We start from the raw sequence: 19,608 nt of genomic DNA on the forward strand, positions 1-19,608 counted from the left end.
ATAAATAAAACAGTCATAGCAGTATTGTTAAAGATAAAGAGAACTTGGAAACCACATATATTAATGTAGTATTATAAATTGTTAAGAACAGCTCTGGAAAATAACTTTACAATCCTCAAAACATTAAGCTGAGTCAACATATGACTTATCAATTCAATTCTTGGATATAAACAAGATGGAAACATATATCCTATAAGACTTGTGAACAAACTTCATAGTCACACTCTCACAATAGCCCAAAGGTGGAAACAACACACATGTCTGTTAATATGGGCAAAAATACGTGGGGGCTAGTGTTGGACCTAGCAGTGAAGATGCTGCTTGGGAGTGAGTGCCCTGAGTTTAGGTAAATGGGATCTTGCATGTTCCTGGCAGATGAGGACTGCATTCATAGCTCCTGGCTTTGGTCTAGACCAGCCCTGGCTGTTGCAGGATTGAGGGGACTGAACTAGTGGAGGAGACATCTGTTGTTTCTTTCATGCCTTTCAAATAAAATAAAAAGTAAAAAATAAACATCAAAATATGTTATATCCATACAATGGAATTCTCATTTGGCAATGATAAAGTACTTACATGTTGAACTTTGAAGACATATGGCAAGGGAAAGAGGGCAGGCACAAAAGGAGTTACATGATTCCATTTATATGAAATGGCCAAAATAGATAGAAGATTGATTACTGTTTGCAAGGATATCGCTAGGGGCAGGGAACTGGAGAGCGGAAATGGATAACAGTATTAAAAAAAAAATTTAAAGGAAGGCCTTGTGGTGTAGTACAAAAACTGCCACCACCTGCAAGCCCAGAATCCAGTGTGGGTGCTGGTCCATGTCTTGGATGCTTGTTTTCTGATCCAGTTCTCTGCCAACGGCCTGGGCAAGCAGCAGAAGACAGTTTAAGTGTTTTTTTTTTTATTATTTTATTTTTTTATTACAAAGTCAGATGTACTGAGAGGAGGAGAGACAGAGAGGAAGTGGAGCTGCCGGGATTAGAACCAGCGGCCATATGGGATCAAGGCAAGGACCTTAGCCACTAGGCCACGTGAGAGACACAGATAAAGGTCTCTCAGTCTCTATCTAAGTTACTCCGCTTTCAAGTAAATGTTAAAAAATAAGTCTGAGTTACTGCAAAGTGGTTTCTACATGAAGAAAACATACTTAAGGACCAATAATTATATACAAGCTTACTGGAAAGTTATTCAGAAAGTGGAATGATTACCTCATTAGAGGCTCTCTCTGATCTCGCATCAGTCTCAATGTGACTTCACAAGCTCTTCGAAAAAGACCTTCTGTTCCCATAGGACCCATTCCATAAACCATATTATGAGTAAGGCGAAACGGCACAATTTCAGGAACTTCAAAAGTTTCTCCCTTAAAAAATTAATTTTAAAGAACGTAAAGATGCTATGATTTTAAAATTTTTTACTCAGATATTTTACAATTTTGTGTCTATACTGTTTTAGTAAGAGTGGAAGGTTTGCAGGCAGGCATTATGGCGCTGTGGGTTAAGCTATCATTTGCAACACTAGCACTCTATATGAGCCCGGAATGCTCTACTTTGGATTGGCTTGCTTGCCAATGTACTTGGGAAAGCAGCAGAAGACTGCTCAAGTGTTTGGGTCCAGATGGAAGCCCATACTCCTCCTGGTTTTTCTAGCCTAACCCCAGCTGTGTGGCCACTTGGGGAGCGAATCAGTGGATAGATATTCTTCTATTCTCTTACTGTTTGAAACAAATAAATTTTTAAAAAAATTTTATGTGTATAACTATTTTAGAGGCCAGGCCACCGAGGAGTCAAAATAACTGCCCTTGCTTTTGGGGAATTAAAACTAACCTGAAATTGGAAGAAATCTAGAATGTGGATGGACACACAGTGAATTTTACATACTGAGTACATACCTGCTTTTCCTCTCACCAGGCAGGTACCTATACTCCCCTCCTATATGATTTAATCTATATTAGTTGTCCGTTCTCTGATATAGTCTTGCTTCATGACCACTCTCGATTTCCTGCCACAGTACAAGGCAACTAAAGATGGAAATGAAGAAAATGGGCTTCTCTACAAGTCTGTTGTCTAGAATCCTAATGTTGGAAGATTCCAGAAAGTCTTGGCGTTAAGTCCATTTGCCTTAATTTTTAATCTACAGGTTCAGAATTTCCTGAGGTTGTTTTTTTAATGAACAATTTGGATATTTAAAATAATCTAGCTGCCAAATTTGGAAATAATCATATTAAAATATTCTTTCTGTTAAAACTGAGCTTCTGGCCCAGTGTGGTAGCCTAGGGGTCAAAGTCCTCGCCCTGAATGTGCTGGAATCCCACATTAATTCTAATCCCAATGGCCCCACTTCCCATCCAGCTCCCTGCTTGAGCCTGGGAGGGCAGTCCAGCACGGGCCAAAGCTTTGGGACCCTGCACCCACGTGGGAGACCTAGAAGAGGCTCCTGGCTCTTGGCTTCCCATTGCAGCCTCTTGGGGAGTGAATCAACGGATGGAAGATCTTCTCTGTCTCTCCTTCTCTCTGTATATTTGACTGCCCCAATGGAAATAAAAAAACTTAAGAAAAAACTGAGCCCCAATAACATGAACTGATCTATTCATGTTCACATAATTACTATATGTGTTAGTTCTTGCACCTATGCTTTTGGACTTCAAGGTTGTTCTAGCTCTACTGTATCCTTCCTCTAGATTCTCTCCAACCCAAGTTGCTTGACTATGGGATCCGGTACTTGAAGGCAGTCAAAAAATTCTGAATTCGACTCATTGTTGAATATAACACTGAATGTAACATACATATACACATATATGGGTCTGAGAAGAACAATTTTTGAGGAAAAAAATTTGCAGACAACAGAAAATTAACTGGAGTATGTTATATCTCATACCTTATTAAAAAGACAGTTGAAATCTACATGTACACATTCACCCGTCAAAGAATCAAACAGAATGTTTTCACCATGACGGTCTCCAAGTCCCAGGATATAACCAACCATCGACATTACTGCAGTAGAACGGCAGTATGCTGATCGACTACTGTACCTAAAAAAAATACAATAGAACCTATCAAATTTATTCTTATGCCATGAGGCAAGATAAATCTAAATTATTAAAAATTAACATTAAACCATAATGGCGAGTTAATTTTTAGTAAATTACCATGATGTAGGATCAGGAAATGTTCTCAGAAACCACTCATGAAAAACAGGAGGATGCCTAGGCAGTAGAAATTCTTGGAATATTTTGAGCTTTTCTGCTAAGGCTGCAGTCTTTGGAAGCATGCACTGGCGAAGCTCCTTCCCTGTCATATACAGTCCTGAAGTGCAGAGTGATTGATGTTAATCAGGCAAACCAAATGAAAAGAGAAACAATTTTTCTTTGGTTAAAATACAACAGCAATTACACACTTTCATTCAAAGTGTTGTTCAAAAGTAAGAAAATGAAGGAAATTTTCATTCATATAAGCTTATGATGTGCTAGTGTAAGAATCTAAATTCTTCTTTTGTACTTATCTAAAATGGTCACTTGTTGATAAGTATTAATGTCAACTAAAACTAATGCTGCATAATCACATAATTCCAGAAAATAAGACTCAGGAAAAATTCTACTAGAATGGTCCTTATAAGAATTGTGCCCCTGAGTGGAGCAGGAGGACAGGAGGAGGCTTGTATCCCAACCCTGGAGACTCCCGGTACCTCACCAAAGACTATATCTCAACTGACAAGGAGACCACGGGGAATTGGAGTGCCCTTGTAGGCCGAGAACTCTGAGGTCATACCTTCCCTATCGGATCTCCCACACGGGATGGAAGAAAACCAGATCCTTCCTCACAGGATCTAATGTCATCAGAACAACAGCCAGGAGCCCTGAGCAGTGCTCAGAAACAGAAGAACACTAAACTTGTTTCGGGACTCGGGAGAGGAGCTTTCTCTGGTCCTTACTTAGTTCCAGCTTTGGGTTCCCACCCTCTCTGGCAATAACCATCAGGGTTGCTCCAGGGTCCCCTCTCAAAAAAACTGGATCAGATAGAGACCATTAAGGAAAGCTTAGAACAGACAGGAAACAGTCAGCTTGGACTCACAGATACCTTACTAGGTAGGACACAAAGATTAGTTACTCCTCACCAAGGTATTGAAGATTTCTCTGCACATCCCTGTTAAAACTGTTCTGCTCCTCAAGTGTTAACATATGGCATGTCCGAGCTATTAGTCTGTTTGGACTATACTAAAATGCACGAAGTTCAGTAAAAATCACACTTGAATACTATAAGCTGCTAAATACTAAAATGAAAATAGACGCGAGACAGCTGAATAGTACCCTATAGCCATTTTAAGGTGTATAGCAGCCGGTTGTGTATAAACTAATATTGAAATGTCAATGAGGTAGTCACAGGATGTAGCTAAAAACTTTCATTTTCTAACATATTGGTCACTCAATACCATGCCAATTAACTTCATGATGTTGTAAATGCTTGCTGAAGTTGTGTCGTGGCTTTTCATTGGAGGGGATGATATTCTGCCAGCTCTACCAGGATGGCCTCCCAATGAAAATGTTGAATTTATCTGGACAATAAGATGCTGGACTCTCTGCATCGCCCATGCCCGCAATGAAAGAGACATGACTGGATATGAACTGTACTACTGTAACAAGGTGGAGGAATCCAACATGGGGGGAGGGCTTTTGGGAGGGATTGGTGGAAACCCAGAGCCTATGAAACTGTGTCATACAACGAAATTAAAAAAAAAAAAAGAGAAAGAGAGAGAGAGAGAGAGAGAGAGAGAGAGAAGAGAATAGAAAGGAGCTAGGGGGGAAAAAAAGACTAGCAGAATAAACAGAATTATTTCTTGTTCTAATAAAAATATTCAAAACTAAAAAAAAAAAAGAATTATACCCCTGGAATTGTAAAAATGCTGCAGCCCACATGGAAATGATAGTGATCTTCCTCGTATGTGGATGTAATGCAGGTTCAAACTGAAGAATTAGTAACAAACTCCCACCAGAACTCAGAAATTACGGACTTGAGGTGATACTATCCCATAATATTCACAGTACAACTGATCCTGAAGCAACTCTAGCAGAATCAGAATCATCTTGCAAGGCTCAACTGCTCTAAGATGTGAATTATTCTAAAACTCTTTTTTTTTAAAGATTTATTCATTTTATTACAGCCAGATATACACAGAGGAGGAGAGAGAGAGAGGAAGATCTTCCATCCGATGTTTCACTCCCCAAGTGAGCCGCAACCGGCGATGCGCACCGATCCGAAGCCGGGAACCAGGAACCTCTTCCGGGTCCTCCCACACAGGTGCAGGGTCCCAATGCATTGGGCCGTCCTCGACTGCTTTCCCAGGCCACAAGCAGGGAGCTGAATGCGAAGTGGAGCTGCCAGGATTAGAACCTGCGCCCATATGGGATCCCGGGGCTTTCAAGGTGAGGACTTTAGCCGCTAGGCCACGCCACCGGGCCCTAAAACTCTTTTATAAAGATTTATTTTTATTGGAAAGGCAGATTTCCAGAGAGAAGATAGAGACAGATCTTCCACCTTATACTTCACTCCTGAAATGATCAAAATAGCTGGAGCCAAGGTGATCAGCAGACAGGAGCCAAGAGCTTCTTTCTGGTCTACCATACGGGTGCAGGTGCCCAGGAACCTAAGGCACCTCTGCTGCTTTCTCAGGATATAAACAGGGAGCTGGCTACAATGGAAGTGAAGCAGATGGGAAACAAACCAGTGTCCTTCTGGGATACCAGTACTGCAGGCACAGGCTTAGCATGCTATGCCACAGTGCCAGCCCCTGGCAGGAATTATGTTTTAAAAACCCAATAGCAATAATCAGAACTTATATAAATTTCATCCTCATAATAGTCAACAGCATATTCTTTGAAATGTGACTTCATTGTGTTCGAAGTTTAGTTCTGCGATATGTGATTGCTAGTTCTTCAACTTTGGAAAACTACTCAAATATCTACAGCACTGTCCACAAAACAGAAAAAAATTTGACTAGCTAAACACAATAATTTATATAACTACCTAATGCTCATAACAAATTTCTTTATCAGTATTTCTTATTGCATGGATTGTGCCTATCAAAAATTATGTCCTGACCCTTGATTTCTGTGAATGTGACTTTACTCAAAAATACGATCTTTGTAGACATAATCATATTAAGACAAGGTCATTAAAACAGGCTCTAATTAAATACCCAAAATAACTGGAGTATTTATAAGAAGAAAAAAGAGGTAGAGACAAGTGATCACAGAGGCTGAGTGGTGTAACACATCTATAAGCCATGGTATGTCACTTGCCAAAATGATAGAAAGAGCGCCTGTATATTATTCTACACTTAACTTTCCCTCCTGTTTATATCTTTAATGACAATAGTTACAATTATGGAAACCAGAAAATTCTTACAGTAGCTACATTATTAACTAACCTTTAGATCTTATCAAATCTCACTACTTGCCGCATTAGTCCCCTTTTTCTGGGGGAGGAACCAATTTAGAAGTCTACACTGTCTCCTTATTGTTATCAAATCTGAGATAATTGTTTCATTACTTTGATACATTTTGAAAACTTCTAATACATTTTTTTGCTCCTCCACTGAAAACTTAACATTCCCTTCTTCATAATTAACAGGTGTCTTGTGTCTTACGGGGAGATCATTTGAGACTACAAATATCTGTTTCTCACAATACTATCACCTAATAATTTTAGCATCCACTATAATAGCTCACAACCATTACTACTGGGGTGTTTGCTATTTGATGAGTTTCTATTTTATGATTCAATCCTCATTTATTAATTGCAATCCTCCTGTAAGAAACAACTGTTCCTACTTCCTAGTTACTTAAGCACCTGTTACATCAGTATGCATTCCTATATTATTCCAACGCTTACCAATGGTTACTGTCAGTATTTGTTTTGTTTCTCGAATCACCCCAGGTTTACATATTGGGAGCCTCTTATTTTCAAACACTTGACTTTCTTTTCTCTTTCTGACAGTGAAAAAACTAGTTCTCAGTATCCCCAATATTTTTACTTATTTGCTAACAGATACACATAAAGCAGTTTCATAATTTCTAGTCAATACCTGTAAAAAACAAATTCTCCTATACATTTTTCTTTTATTATTTTTTTCTTTTCTTTTAAAAATTTTTTTTCTGTCTGACATGTGTTTTAATAAGCTATCTCAAATCCCTCTGAGACAGAAATGGAGAAAGAACTGAAACCCAGCAAGAAAAGCACTTAAGTGCTTTTGTTTGCACAATGTACAAATTTCATTGTGTTTTACGGCAAGAAAATACAGGGCAACATGTTAAAAAATTATCTCCATGTTGCACTGTTAATAGCTTTTATACAAAAGTATATATGTCACAAGAATTTTTTCGTACCTCTTTCCTTATATAATTTGGTCAGAATAGGTCTCAGGCCGGCAGTGTTGTTGACCCATTCAATAATCCCACATTCGTCATTCAGTGGAATAACCGAGTAGGTTCGGATGTGAAGCTCTCTTCTACGAGACTCTGCGTCTTTTCTTAAGCACTAGTTAGAAAAAAAAAAGGTTGAATTAAAAACAAAAGAAAAATAAATTTTCTAAATGTCCTATTAAAAATATCTAAGTATTATTTATCACTTAAAATTATCTACTCATTTATTTACATCTATTTACTACAGTTTGAAAGGCAGGAACAGAAAGACATCTTCCAACATTTGGCTCAGTCCCCAGGTGTTCAGAACAGCAACCATGTTCAAAACAACCAAAGAGTAGGAGCAATCCAAAGTCCACCACTGAACACATGGATAGGCAAAGTGGAACACTCATACGAGGGATTCATACACCATTCAACTCTAAGAGCAAGGAAGTTCTAACACATGACAAAGTAGATGAACCTTAAAGACAAAATATCAAGTGAAATAAGCCAGCCAAACAGGACAAGCGTATGATTCCACAAACAGTCCAATCTGTGGAGACATAAAGCAGAAATGAGGGCAGCTGGAGCATTAGGGAAGGGCTTTGGGGTTACTGAAAACCTTTGGAGTTTGAGAAGATGAAGAAGTTCTGAAGATGGATTTACTATGATGTCAGTGTTCCGCATGCTTCACAAACATTTCAAAATGGTTAGTTTGTGTGTTATGTCATCTTACCACCATAAAACATGTACAACAGAAAAAGACAGTACATTTTATTCTTTCTGTTTAAGAATGATCTCTTTGCATACTAAAAAACCCAAATCACATGAGCAGTAATTATGATATGTTATCTCCAGACCTTATTAATCAAGGAATTGAACTCCATCAGTCTACAGTCCTTTCTGAGGTCATCTTTTGGTTTACACATCATTATGTAGAACTTCCCATCTGATCCCTTTAAAGTGACTTTCTTTGGTTTTTGAAGAGAAGGAAGAACTTCCACCTGAAAAATGGTAACTTTTAAGACCAAATCCTTTGTTTCAATGCCTCTATATTATAAATACTGAGTTATTTAACATGATAAAAACATCATAAAATACCCTACATTGTGTAGTACATTTGTATTTTAATAATTGATCTTAGTTATCTGTCTATAAAAAGAATGACTGCCTGTTAAGAGAGACACATTTTCATCCATGATGAATGACTATGAAGTAGAAAGATATTTATTCAACAATAGGAATACTTAACTTTAAGTTTTGGCAGTTTCCTTCAAACAAATCATATTTGAAATACTTCTTTAAAAATATTTTTGGAGACCTTTCTGCAGAGCCTGAGGTTATTTTGAGTGATGAGAAATGTTTATAAATAAAAAGTAATTCAATGTAAACGTCTCCAAAATTAAGTCTATATAATAAGGTAAGTAAATAAAATAAATAGGGCAGCTAAATTTAAAACAAAGTATTGCTTTATGTAAACAGAATTTCATACAAAGTTTAGCAAACTCTGAAAGTAGTTAACAAGTGTTTTGAGCCATGGAAAGGTTGAGATGAATATATTTGTAAAAGGTTATTTTTTAGATGCATGTTAGTATTGGCTCTTTAAAATAATCATATATATATAACTATATCTCATATTTTAAAAACAAATCAGACTTTAGCTGAATCTTGTCTTGCCCTTAAAAATAAAAAAAAGCAAGTAAAACCTGCAATTCACGATCAAATTGAGTAAGAAAAAAATTATGGCCAAATTAAAATAAAGAACATCTGGAATATAATACTAAGCTGAACATGGCCTCTTTTTTTAAAAAATAACTTTTTAAAAAAGTTTTGTTTATTTTTATTGGAAAGGCAGACATACAGAGAGGAGAGACAGAGACAAAGATCTTCCATCCACTGGTTCACTCCCCAAGTGGCTACAACAGCTAGAGCTTAGCCAATCCGAAGCCAGGAGTCAGGAAGTTGCTCCGGTTCTCCCACACGGGTGCAGGGACCAAGGCTTTGGGCCATCTTCTACTGCTTTCCCAGGCCACAAGCAGGGAGTTAGCTGGATGGGATGTAAAGGAGCCAGGACACAATCCAGTGCCCATATGAGAACCCAGTGGTTGCAAGGTGAGGATTTAACCACTGAGCCATTGTGCTGGGCCCTGAATGTGGCTTTTTTTTTTTTTTCAATTGGAAAGCAGATATACAGAGAGGAGCAGAGACAAAGAGGAAGATCCTCCATCCGCTGATTCATTCTTCAAGTGGCTCCAAAGGCCAGAGTTGAGCTGATCCGAAACGCAGAGACCCAAGGCTTTGGGCTGTCCTCCTCAACTGCTTTCCCAGGGCACAAACAGGGAGCTGGATGGGAAGCGGGATGGCCAGGATCAGGACCAGTGATCATATGGGATCCCGGTGTGTGCAAAGCAAGGACTAGAGCCACTAGGCTACCATGCCTGGCCCTGAGCATGGCTTTTTAATTGCTGAATTCTTTATCATTCGTAAAGACTATTGTATTTTTATATATTCTTATTTTTTTCTTTGTAAATACCGTTCACTAAGGTTCTGAGAAACATTTCTTTCAGTTTAACTGGAATTTTCTAAACTGAATTTTAAAATCATAGATACAGTCATAAAGAATGGGGGACTTACCGTATCATCAAAGCCCGCGATATAGGCCCAGTGCCCAGGAAATGGCTCGTGGTTAGCATGGGCACCCAAGATTGATGGCAGAGTAGGTATCATGACTGATTGCAAAGGAATGAGAATTTCACTAAATGTTGCTTCTTCTACCAGCTTCTTGATCATTTTAAAATGTGTATTCATGCTTAATGTGGAATTATTTCCACCAACCTGGGAGAAAAATAATATATTAAATTTCCATGTTTACCTTGAAATACATATACTTAACTTCAAGCACAAGAAAAATCTAACTTTTACAACTATTTACATGAAATAGAAAGCACCTTGTTTGCATCTCTGCATTTGTGTACACTAGTCCTTGCACACAGCAGTTAAGATGCCTACAGTCCTGTGTCAGTCTGCCTGGCGCGAGGCAGGACTCTGCTGCGCATTCCAGCCTCCTGCGAGATGACAGCCCCAGTACGTGGGTCTCTGCCACCTGTGTAGAGGTCCCACAATGAGCTCTGGGCTCCTGATTGCAAATCCCACAGGCTTTTTGCAGGTTATCTGGTGAGTCAATCAGCTAATCGAAGCTGATGTCTCTGTCTCTGCGAGCCTTTCAAATATAGTAAAAATAAATAAAAATGAACGAAAAGTACCTATGTTCTTTTAAGAACTGGAGAAAATTCTAAGATTTCAGCTAAAGAACCGGAAACGTGTACGTACTGTTCTTGAACACTTATCACTTACCAGTGTTGAATAAACAGTAGCCACTCTTTTGTTTTTAATTTTGTTTATGTTAGAGAAAATGAGCTCTCATCTATGGGTTCTCTCCCCAGATGTCTGCAGTGGTTCGGACTGGGCCAAAGATGGAATTAACATTGTAGAAGATAACAATCTACCAAGTTCCATATCAGACTACGACCACCTCAGAGCAGAAACTGTATGCCTCATCTTTGCTAGCCCTCAGCAGTGTTGTGTTTTTGTTGTAAAGACTGACTTGTTTATTTAACAGAGTTATAGAGGGGGAGAAAGACAGCAGACACAGGGAGGGAGGTACAGGGATCTTCCATCCGATAGTTCATGCCCCAGATGGCCACAGCAGGCAATGGTGGGTCAGGCTAAAGACAGCAGCCAACTGGTACAGAAACTGGCAATCAAGTGGGATGCTAGCATCACAGAAAGTGGCTTTACCCATTAAAGCACAACCCTGGGTCCCCTTCGGAAACACTGAAATATAAGCTAAAAGAGTGAGATGTAAAATCTCCATCTACTTTCCTATCATGTATGTAGGCTATTTTATTATGAGTTTTCAATGTTTAAAGATATGACTGAATGTAATCAGACACTACTTGAAATGAGACCCACTATTTTGCATACTTATATTTGTATGGCTTATTTCATATCCTATACCTAAAACTATTTCTGAATAATATAGATAACCTATTCCCAGAAAATTCACATCTAAGAACTCTTAAAAATTCAGAAGAGGGACACATTAGAAATTTTAAAAGTAGCTTTTAAAGATAAATAATGTAGATCTAATATGTACATCTGATACATTTTGACATGTACCTGTACATTTAAGAATTTTAATTAATCTAATTAAGTAATCAAATGAAAGCGTTGTGCAAGTCTCTGCTTAGAACAACTACATTCCATATTGGGGTGTCCGATTTACACTCTCAGCTCCACTTTCTAAATTTTTTTTTTGAATTTTATGGTACAATTCCACTGGGTTTCCACTTTTAATTGCTGCTTTCTGTTAGTGAGCACTTCAGGAAGCAGCAATGGTGGCTCCTGCAATGGGGACTTTGCACCCAAAGGCAAGACCTGCATTAAATTGTTAGGATCCTGGTTTTACCCTGGATGTGGTGAGCAGCTGGATTAACTCACAGGATAGAACTTTTGGCTTTTAACTAGAATGAAAATAAATCAGTAAATAACTTAGAATAACTTCTTTTTTTCTTAAGATTTATTTTCATTGGAAAGGCAGATGTATAGAGAGGAGAGACAGAGAGCAAGATCTTTCGCTGTATGGTTCACCCCCCAAGTGACGACAATGGCTGGAGCTCAGCCAGTCCGAAGCCAGGAGCTTTTTCCTGTTCTCCCACATGGGTGCAGGGTTCCAAGGCTTTGGGCCATCCTCTACTGCTTTCCCAGGCCACAAGCAGGGAGCTGGACGGGAAATGGAGCTGCCGGGACTAGAATCTGTGCCCATATGGGATCCCGGCGCGTTCAAGGTGAAGACTTTTACCACTAGGACCAAAATAACTTCTTAAAAAAGGAAAAGAAAACCAGCTCAAAATCTATACAGGTGGCTCTCCATATATGCGTGTGTACCTCTGTAGATGAACCTAACAACAATATTCATACACAAAAAACTAGACCAACACTTAACATAAATAGACTTTGTTTTGCTATAATCCCATTACTAACATACATAAAAACTGTTTACATAGCAATTACATCATAGTATTACTATAATGTTTACTATATAAGCAATGATGATTACTACATAAGAAATCCAGAGATAATTTAAAGTATATCACATTATTTTATATAAGGAACTTAAGGACTTCCAGATTTTGGTATCCTCAAAGGGTCCTAGAACCAATCCTGCCTGGGCAACACGGGATGTTTCTATATATATATTTTGTAAAGTTATACAACATTGATCTATAAGTAATAAGACTTAATCATAGTACCGGTTTATTGCACAATTCTAGAAGCTTATCTGTGAGGCGAGTTGCATCTCCCACAAACTTTTCTAAAGATTTTTTCATCCGGATAGCTTTATCTAGAATTTCCTTGCATCTGTTCACACGCATAGGATAAGAAGACTGTCATTAAAAAAAAGAGATAAATGAAATTTTATACAAGTTTTTATAAAGGAACAAAAAAATATGACTGTGACAAAAGTCAAAATGCATTCATGATGAAATCAACTTGGTAGCGTTATAAATAGCTATAAAATTATTATTTTTCTATGACCTGGTGAAATTTTTTCTTGGGAACTACTCTGAAAAAAAAAATCAATCATCTAAAATGAGAATAAAACTGTCCACCAGCAGAAAACAAAAACAAAAAATAAATAAAATGATTAACAGAAAAACTGATTAATTGAAGAAATCTATTTTAAAACTTCATAAATGTGCCTTTATGAATTTTAATTTTTGTTTTACCATCTCTGTGCATTTTGTTGTTTTTAAAAAACAATTACTTCTCAAATATATTGGCTAACATAAATTCCCATTGAGAAGCTAGTTCAGATGGTTTAAATGAAAATATTTTGAAAAACACAGGTTAACATTTTATTACAAGCATTACCAGTTTATTAAACATCATAAAGAAAACATGCTGAATTTTATAATCTTAAACATATCAGTCCCTTCATTTGTTCTGGTAAATATCTTCAAACACTGAGATGAGATACAATGCCATAATTTTTCTTTTCTTAAAAGTATTCAATATCTAATATAGCAGAGAAAGCTGGAATTTGCATGTCCATGTTAAAGGAAACAGACGCTAGGGTGATTGATGCGGTACCTTTGACACAGCGGTCATCATCCACATTGCTTGTTGCGGGTAGGCTAGAAATACCTTGGCTATTATTTCCATTAAGACACGAAAAACTCCATCATGAGAGTGACAAATCCGAGAAATCAGTTGTGAAAAAGCCGTCAAAAACTGATAAGGAGCTAAATATTCCGTGTGTTCTGTGATAACACTATTTATTCTAGCTAAATCATTTCTCATTTGTACACGATCAGAACGGCCAGCTGGAAAAAAAAAAATGTTTGAAGATGATAAAGCAGAAAAAAAACTCTCAGCATATTGGTCCACTTCACACACACACACAAAATTTAAGCTTTAACATGTTATTCCCATGCTCAAATCTAGATAATCTGCCAACTGGACAATTCTTTAAACTAGAGGGTGAAATATTTAGGATCAGTAAAAAACTCAATGGCCATTAATTTTTGTTATGCAGTATTAACTTTAGGGGGAATTACTTAACTGAACACCTTTCATAACGTGTTAGGTCCAGGTCCTAAAAGTTGACGAATTGGTCTTTCTCTTCTTCATTAGTTTCTTGTTCACAATACTATACCACTTAATCAAATTAATTCCTATCTTTAAGTAAACTGGAGTTTCTAGCCAAATCTGAATCTATATCAGAGTTCAAATTTTTCCTTGTTCCTTACAAGTTTTAAGTGAAGCTTTACCTTTCTCCCATTCATATGCCTTAGCACCATAATCAAGCCACAGTGACAGCATCCGGGGCATTGACTGATAGATGAACTGATTTCCATATTGCAGAGATCTGCAATTGCATAGAGAAAAACATCGTTAGCATAATGCTCACTTTGATGTTGCATGAATTAAAGCGTAAAATGTATGCTATCACAATTACTTAGTTTTCTTTCTTTTTTTTTTTTAAAGATTTTTATTATTATTGGAAAGCCGGATATACAAAGAGGAGGAGAGACAGAGAGGAAGATCTTCCATCCGATGTTTCACTCCCCAAGTGAGCCGCAACGGGCCGGTACGTGCCGATCCGATGCCGGGACCAGGAACCTCTTCCGGGTCTCCCATGCGGGTGCAAGATCCCAATGCATTGGGCCGTCCTCAACTGCTTTCCCAGGCCACAAGCAGGAAGCTGGATGGGAAGTGGAGCTGCCGGGATTAGAACCGGCGTCCATATGGGATCCCGGGGCATTCAAGGTGAGGACTTTAGCCGCTAGGCCACGCCGCCGGGCCCAATTACTTAGTTTTCTGACAAAAACTGTGATATCACTAGCTCTTCCTAGGAATCAGTTTTTACTTTTCTTACTGTATTTCTTACTTAGCTCTGTATTGACCATGCCAAAAAATCCAAGTTCTAATTTAGATAAAAGTTTTCATCAATACTTCTTCCAAATTGTTCTTAGGATCTCTCCCTTCATTTATACTCCATCACCATTAACCTAGACTATTTCTGGGAAATTTTAATAGTTCAGTCAGTCTAATTTTATTTTTGTTTTCTTGGATAATTTCCAGGCCAAAATTCCTGAAATTATGACTTCATTATACTCTTTTGCTGTCCAAAGCCAGGAATCAACCAACTACCTGCAGATTAAGACCACATGAATTGGGCCAGTACTGTGGCACAAGCTGGCTAAGCTTCCGACTTTGTGTAGGCTTCCCAAATGGGGGCCAGTTCGAGTCTTGGCTGCTCTACATCCAGCTTCCTACGTACGGCTTGGGAAAGCAGAGGATGGCTCCAGTCCTTGGGTCCCTGCACGCACTTGGGAGATTAGGAGAAAGCTCCATGCTGCAAGCTTCAGACAGGCCCAGCTTTAGCTCTTGCGGTTATGTGGAGAGTGAACCAGCAGATGGAAGAGCTCTGTATCTCTCTCTATATATATAAAACTCTGCATTTCAAATAAAAATACACCTTTTATTTTTCTAAAGAACAATTATATCAGTGACTCTGCCTGGGATTCAAATATTCATAATATGGTTCTTTTGTAAATTTCCATCTTTTTATTTCTCACTACTTACCAGTGTACACATTTTAACAAGTCTCAATTTCTCACCACTCTGAGAATACATGATTCAACTGTTTTTCATTAAACATGCAAAAAGTTGTTAATCTGTTCCCCTTAAAAATGGACATTTTTATTCTAAGAAAATATACATAACAGAAAATTTACTATCTTTTAAAAAAATGTGCAGCTCCGCTGAACACTAACATTATTGTAGCTTCACACGGTCATGTGACAAATACTTTTTATTACACTGGAGCACCTCTGTGCTCACTAGAATCTAACTCCAGATGAAAAAGTCACTGATGATCATCATTCTGCTTTCTGTCTCTGAATCTGACAACTCAATAGGTATCTCCCTTACATGGAATCACACGGAACCTGTCTGTTTTTGACTGGCTTATTTCAGTGAGCTTAAGGGTCGTCCATGTCAAGTGACACGAGTCCCTTTTAAGGCTGAGTAATACTCCACTCATGCCTTGAAGGGCACTTGGGCTGCTTCTATCTTTACCCTCTATGAATAATGTTGACACTAAAGTAGGTACAGCAACCTTTATGAGACTTAGGGAACTATTTTATGACACACAATTCCATTTGGTTTTCAGCAGCTAGAGAAAAGGGGACTTGCCCACCACTCTTCTGATTCTGTTAAGATTTATATCACCATAAATCATGAGGACAGGCTGGCGTACTTTTTAAGGTGTACAATGTTGGGTTTTTCATAATTTTTATTTATTTAAATTGACAACTATTTGCTGATGGTCATCCCAGTTGATGTAATGTGCTAGCTCATGTTTTACTTTGCATGTAATGGTTAATACACTAAGTATTTTTAAAAACATATTTATTTTATTTTTATTGGAAATTCAGATATACAGAGAGGAGGAGGGACTGAGAGGAAAGTCCTCCATCTGATGATTCACTCCCCAAGTGGCTGCAATGGCTGAGCTGCGCTGATCCAAAGCCAGGAGCCAGGAGCCTCTTCCGTGTCTCCCACACACATTGCAGGGTCCCAAAGCTTTGGGCCGTCCTTGACTGCTTTCCCAGGCCATAAGTAGAGAGCTGGATGTGAAGCTGGGCTGCCAGGATTAGAACCAGCACACATATAGTATCCCAGAGCATTCAAGGCGAGGACTTTAGCCGCTAGGTTACCACGCTGAGCCTCTACTGAGTAGTTTTTTGTGTGCCTCTGTGGGATATTTGATATTTACTTTTCAGCAATTTTTTAGTTGGGCTACTTTTTAATTTTGTTTGAGTTCTCTTATATTTTGGCCATCCACTTTTTCCCATATATATAGCTTGTAAATAATTTCTTCTTTTCCACAGGTTGCCTCTTTATCTATGTTTCCACAACTAGGCAGCAACGTTTTACTGTGATGTTAATGCTTTTTGTCTATTTTAGTTTCTGTCATCTAGGTTTCTTAGTTCAGACCGAAAAAATAATGACTTGGACCATAGTCATAGGTGCTTTCTCTCTATCTTCTGTTTTGTTTTAAATAAAAGTTCAACAGGCCCAGCCTCCAGTTATGCCCTTTTTGCTCAATATTGCTCTGGCTATCCAGGACCTTTTGTGGTTCCATATGAATTTTATGGCTTTTCCTCCCTGTTTTTGTTGCAAAAAAAAGTCATTGGAATTTTAATAGGGACAGTGTTGAAGTTATAGATTGCTTTGGATAAAACGGATACTTAAACAGCATTTGTTATTCCAGTATTATCCATGGATTATCCTTCTTTTTGTGAATTTAGTGTTACTGATCATTGTTTTACAACTTAAAATGTACAGGTCTTTCATCTTCTTGCCTAGACTTACTCATAAATACTTTACTTTTTGGCAAGTATTACAAATGTGATTGTTTTTCCTGATTTCTTCTTTGGGTATTTCACAGTGCATGATGAATTGATATCCTGCAAATTTACTGAAACCCATTTATTATTTCTAATAGTTTATTAGTAAAAGCTTTTCAGTGTATGATCTTATCATCCATCAACAGGGAAAGTTTACCTTCTTTTCAGTTTGGAAGTCTTTAGCTTATTTTTCTTGCTTAATTACTCAAGATAGAATTTTTCATATTATGGAAAAAGTAGGCAGTTTGGCTTTATTCCTTATCAGGTTTTGAACTTTCATCATTGAGTAAGATTAGCTTTGGTTGGTCAGAAAAAGATCTTCGTTAAATTACATAACATTCTTAACATTTGTTTTGGGAGTTTTATTATGAAAGGTTACTGAATTTTGTCAAGTAATTTTCTACATTACCTACTGAGATAATTCCTGCATCCTTAGGATTAAATTCCACTTATCATGATGAATAACAAATTGGTGAATTCAACTTGTCACTACACACTTTCTTGGTGCCTGCTAAATTCTATAGCAATATAGTGCTGAGATATTTTTATATTTAAATCATTTTTAAGATTTTTTTTTTGTTGGGCCCGGCGGCGTGGCCTAGCGGCTAAAGTCCACGCCTTGAAAGCCCCAGGATCCCATATGGGCGCCGGTTCTAATCCCGGCAGCTCCACTTCCCATCCAGCTCCCTGCTTGTGGCCTGGGAAAGCAGTCGAGGACGGCCCAAAGCTTTGGGACCCTGCACCCGCGTGGGAGACCTAGAAGAGGTTCCTGGTTCCCGGCATTGGATCGGCACGTACTGGCCCATTGCAGCTCACTTGGGGAGTGAAACATCGGGCGGAAGATCTTCCTGTCTCTCCTCCTCTTTGTATATCCGGCTTTCCAATAATAATAATAAAAATCTTAAAAAAAAAAAAGATTTTTTTGTTTATTTGAAAGCAGAAATAGAGAAAGAGAGAGTGAGAGCTTACTTCCACTCCCAAGATGGCCACAACATCCAGGGTTGGACCAGGCCAAAGGCAAGAGCTGGGAACCTCTTCCAGATCGCTCACGTGGGTAGCAGGGGCACAGGTGCTTGGCCATCTTCAGTTGCTTTACTAAGCACACTGAAAGGGAACTGGATCGAAGTGGAGTAGTTGAGACACAAGCCAGTACCCAAAAGGGATGCTGGCATCAGAGAATGTAGTTTAAACTGTACCATCAACACTGGCCTCTAAGATACATTTTTTTTTAAGATTTATAATTATTTTTATTGGAAAGTCAGATCAACAGCGAGGAGAGACAGAGAGAAATATCTTCCATCTTCTAGTTCCATCTTCCAAGTGGCCACAATAGTCACAGCTGAGCTGCCCTTCTGAAGCCAGGAGCCAGGAACTATCTCCAGGTCTCCCACCCAGGTACAGGCTCCCAAGTCTGGTGAGGATTTAGCTAATAAGCTATTGTGCCAGGCCCTAAGATATATTTTTAAATCATGAAGTCAGAAATTTGAGTATGACTTCTGATTGACAGAAATCCATGAGTTCTACATTTATTTGTTTCACTTCTGGTATCTTAGAAAATATCAGGAAGCTATTTCTGCTCTTGGTGGTGTGCTTCTATTACTCTGGCACTCTTTCCTCGGCTTTCCCAGGACAGAAAGCTCATAGCTAACTCTGAGCAGCATGCTAGAATGACCATAACTACATCCCTACAATCCTGTATCTTTGACCATATTGACTGTGATAGACAGAGGAAAGCAGCAGACAAAGCCGTGTGGTGTTGCAGTGACTGATATCCCAGTGGCATTCAATGAGCCACGATCTAAACTCCACTGGCAGCTAGAACTCCACCAACAACAAGGTGGGAAGGGACGTTTACCGGGAGCTCAGGAGCTAAACTCAAAGAATTGCCCGTCATGCTGGTCTGTTTGATTTGACCAGGAACAGAAACAGAGCAGCAGGTCCCAACGGGCAGTGCGGGAACAGGGTGAATTTCAAAACCCAGTCCGTCCCCTAGAGCCTAACCGGGCAACATTTTGTACAGTGTGGAAAAACTTCAAGGCTGAAGGGACGGACAACAGCGAGCTACGCCTGTGCTGAGCTGGGAGAGAACTAAACTCAGTGCATAGCAGTGTCCCACAGAAAAATAATACTGACTTTGGCATTGTAAGGTCAAAATAGGTCTGTGTGGCCCTCAGACCTAACGGCCAACAGATTCTGGCAAGATCAATACCAACAACAAATTAGCAG

The 19,608-nt window shown here is 38.6% G+C and overlaps 1 protein-coding gene across 1 annotated transcript in view; it reads right to left on the bottom strand.

Moving 5' to 3' along the window:
- ATR (ATR serine/threonine kinase) overlaps window positions 1–19,608 on the bottom strand; it is a 117,112-nt gene that overhangs the window by 7,642 nt on the left and 89,862 nt on the right. The window contains exons 37-45 of the mRNA XM_058661393.1: window positions 14,236–14,333; window positions 13,556–13,788; window positions 12,715–12,849; window positions 10,037–10,237; window positions 8,263–8,406; window positions 7,385–7,535; window positions 3,152–3,308; window positions 2,881–3,034; window positions 1,215–1,366 (exon numbers count right to left, since the gene is read on the bottom strand). Of these exons, the coding sequence (XP_058517376.1) occupies window positions 1,215–1,366; window positions 2,881–3,034; window positions 3,152–3,308; window positions 7,385–7,535; window positions 8,263–8,406; window positions 10,037–10,237; window positions 12,715–12,849; window positions 13,556–13,788; window positions 14,236–14,333 (1,425 nt within the window). The remainder of the gene's footprint in view (window positions 1–1,214; window positions 1,367–2,880; window positions 3,035–3,151; window positions 3,309–7,384; window positions 7,536–8,262; window positions 8,407–10,036; window positions 10,238–12,714; window positions 12,850–13,555; window positions 13,789–14,235; window positions 14,334–19,608) is intronic.

The sequence above is a fragment of the Ochotona princeps genome, chromosome 3 (genome assembly GCF_030435755.1).
Source record: "Ochotona princeps isolate mOchPri1 chromosome 3, mOchPri1.hap1, whole genome shotgun sequence".
Lineage (NCBI taxonomy): Eukaryota > Metazoa > Chordata > Mammalia > Lagomorpha > Ochotonidae > Ochotona > Ochotona princeps.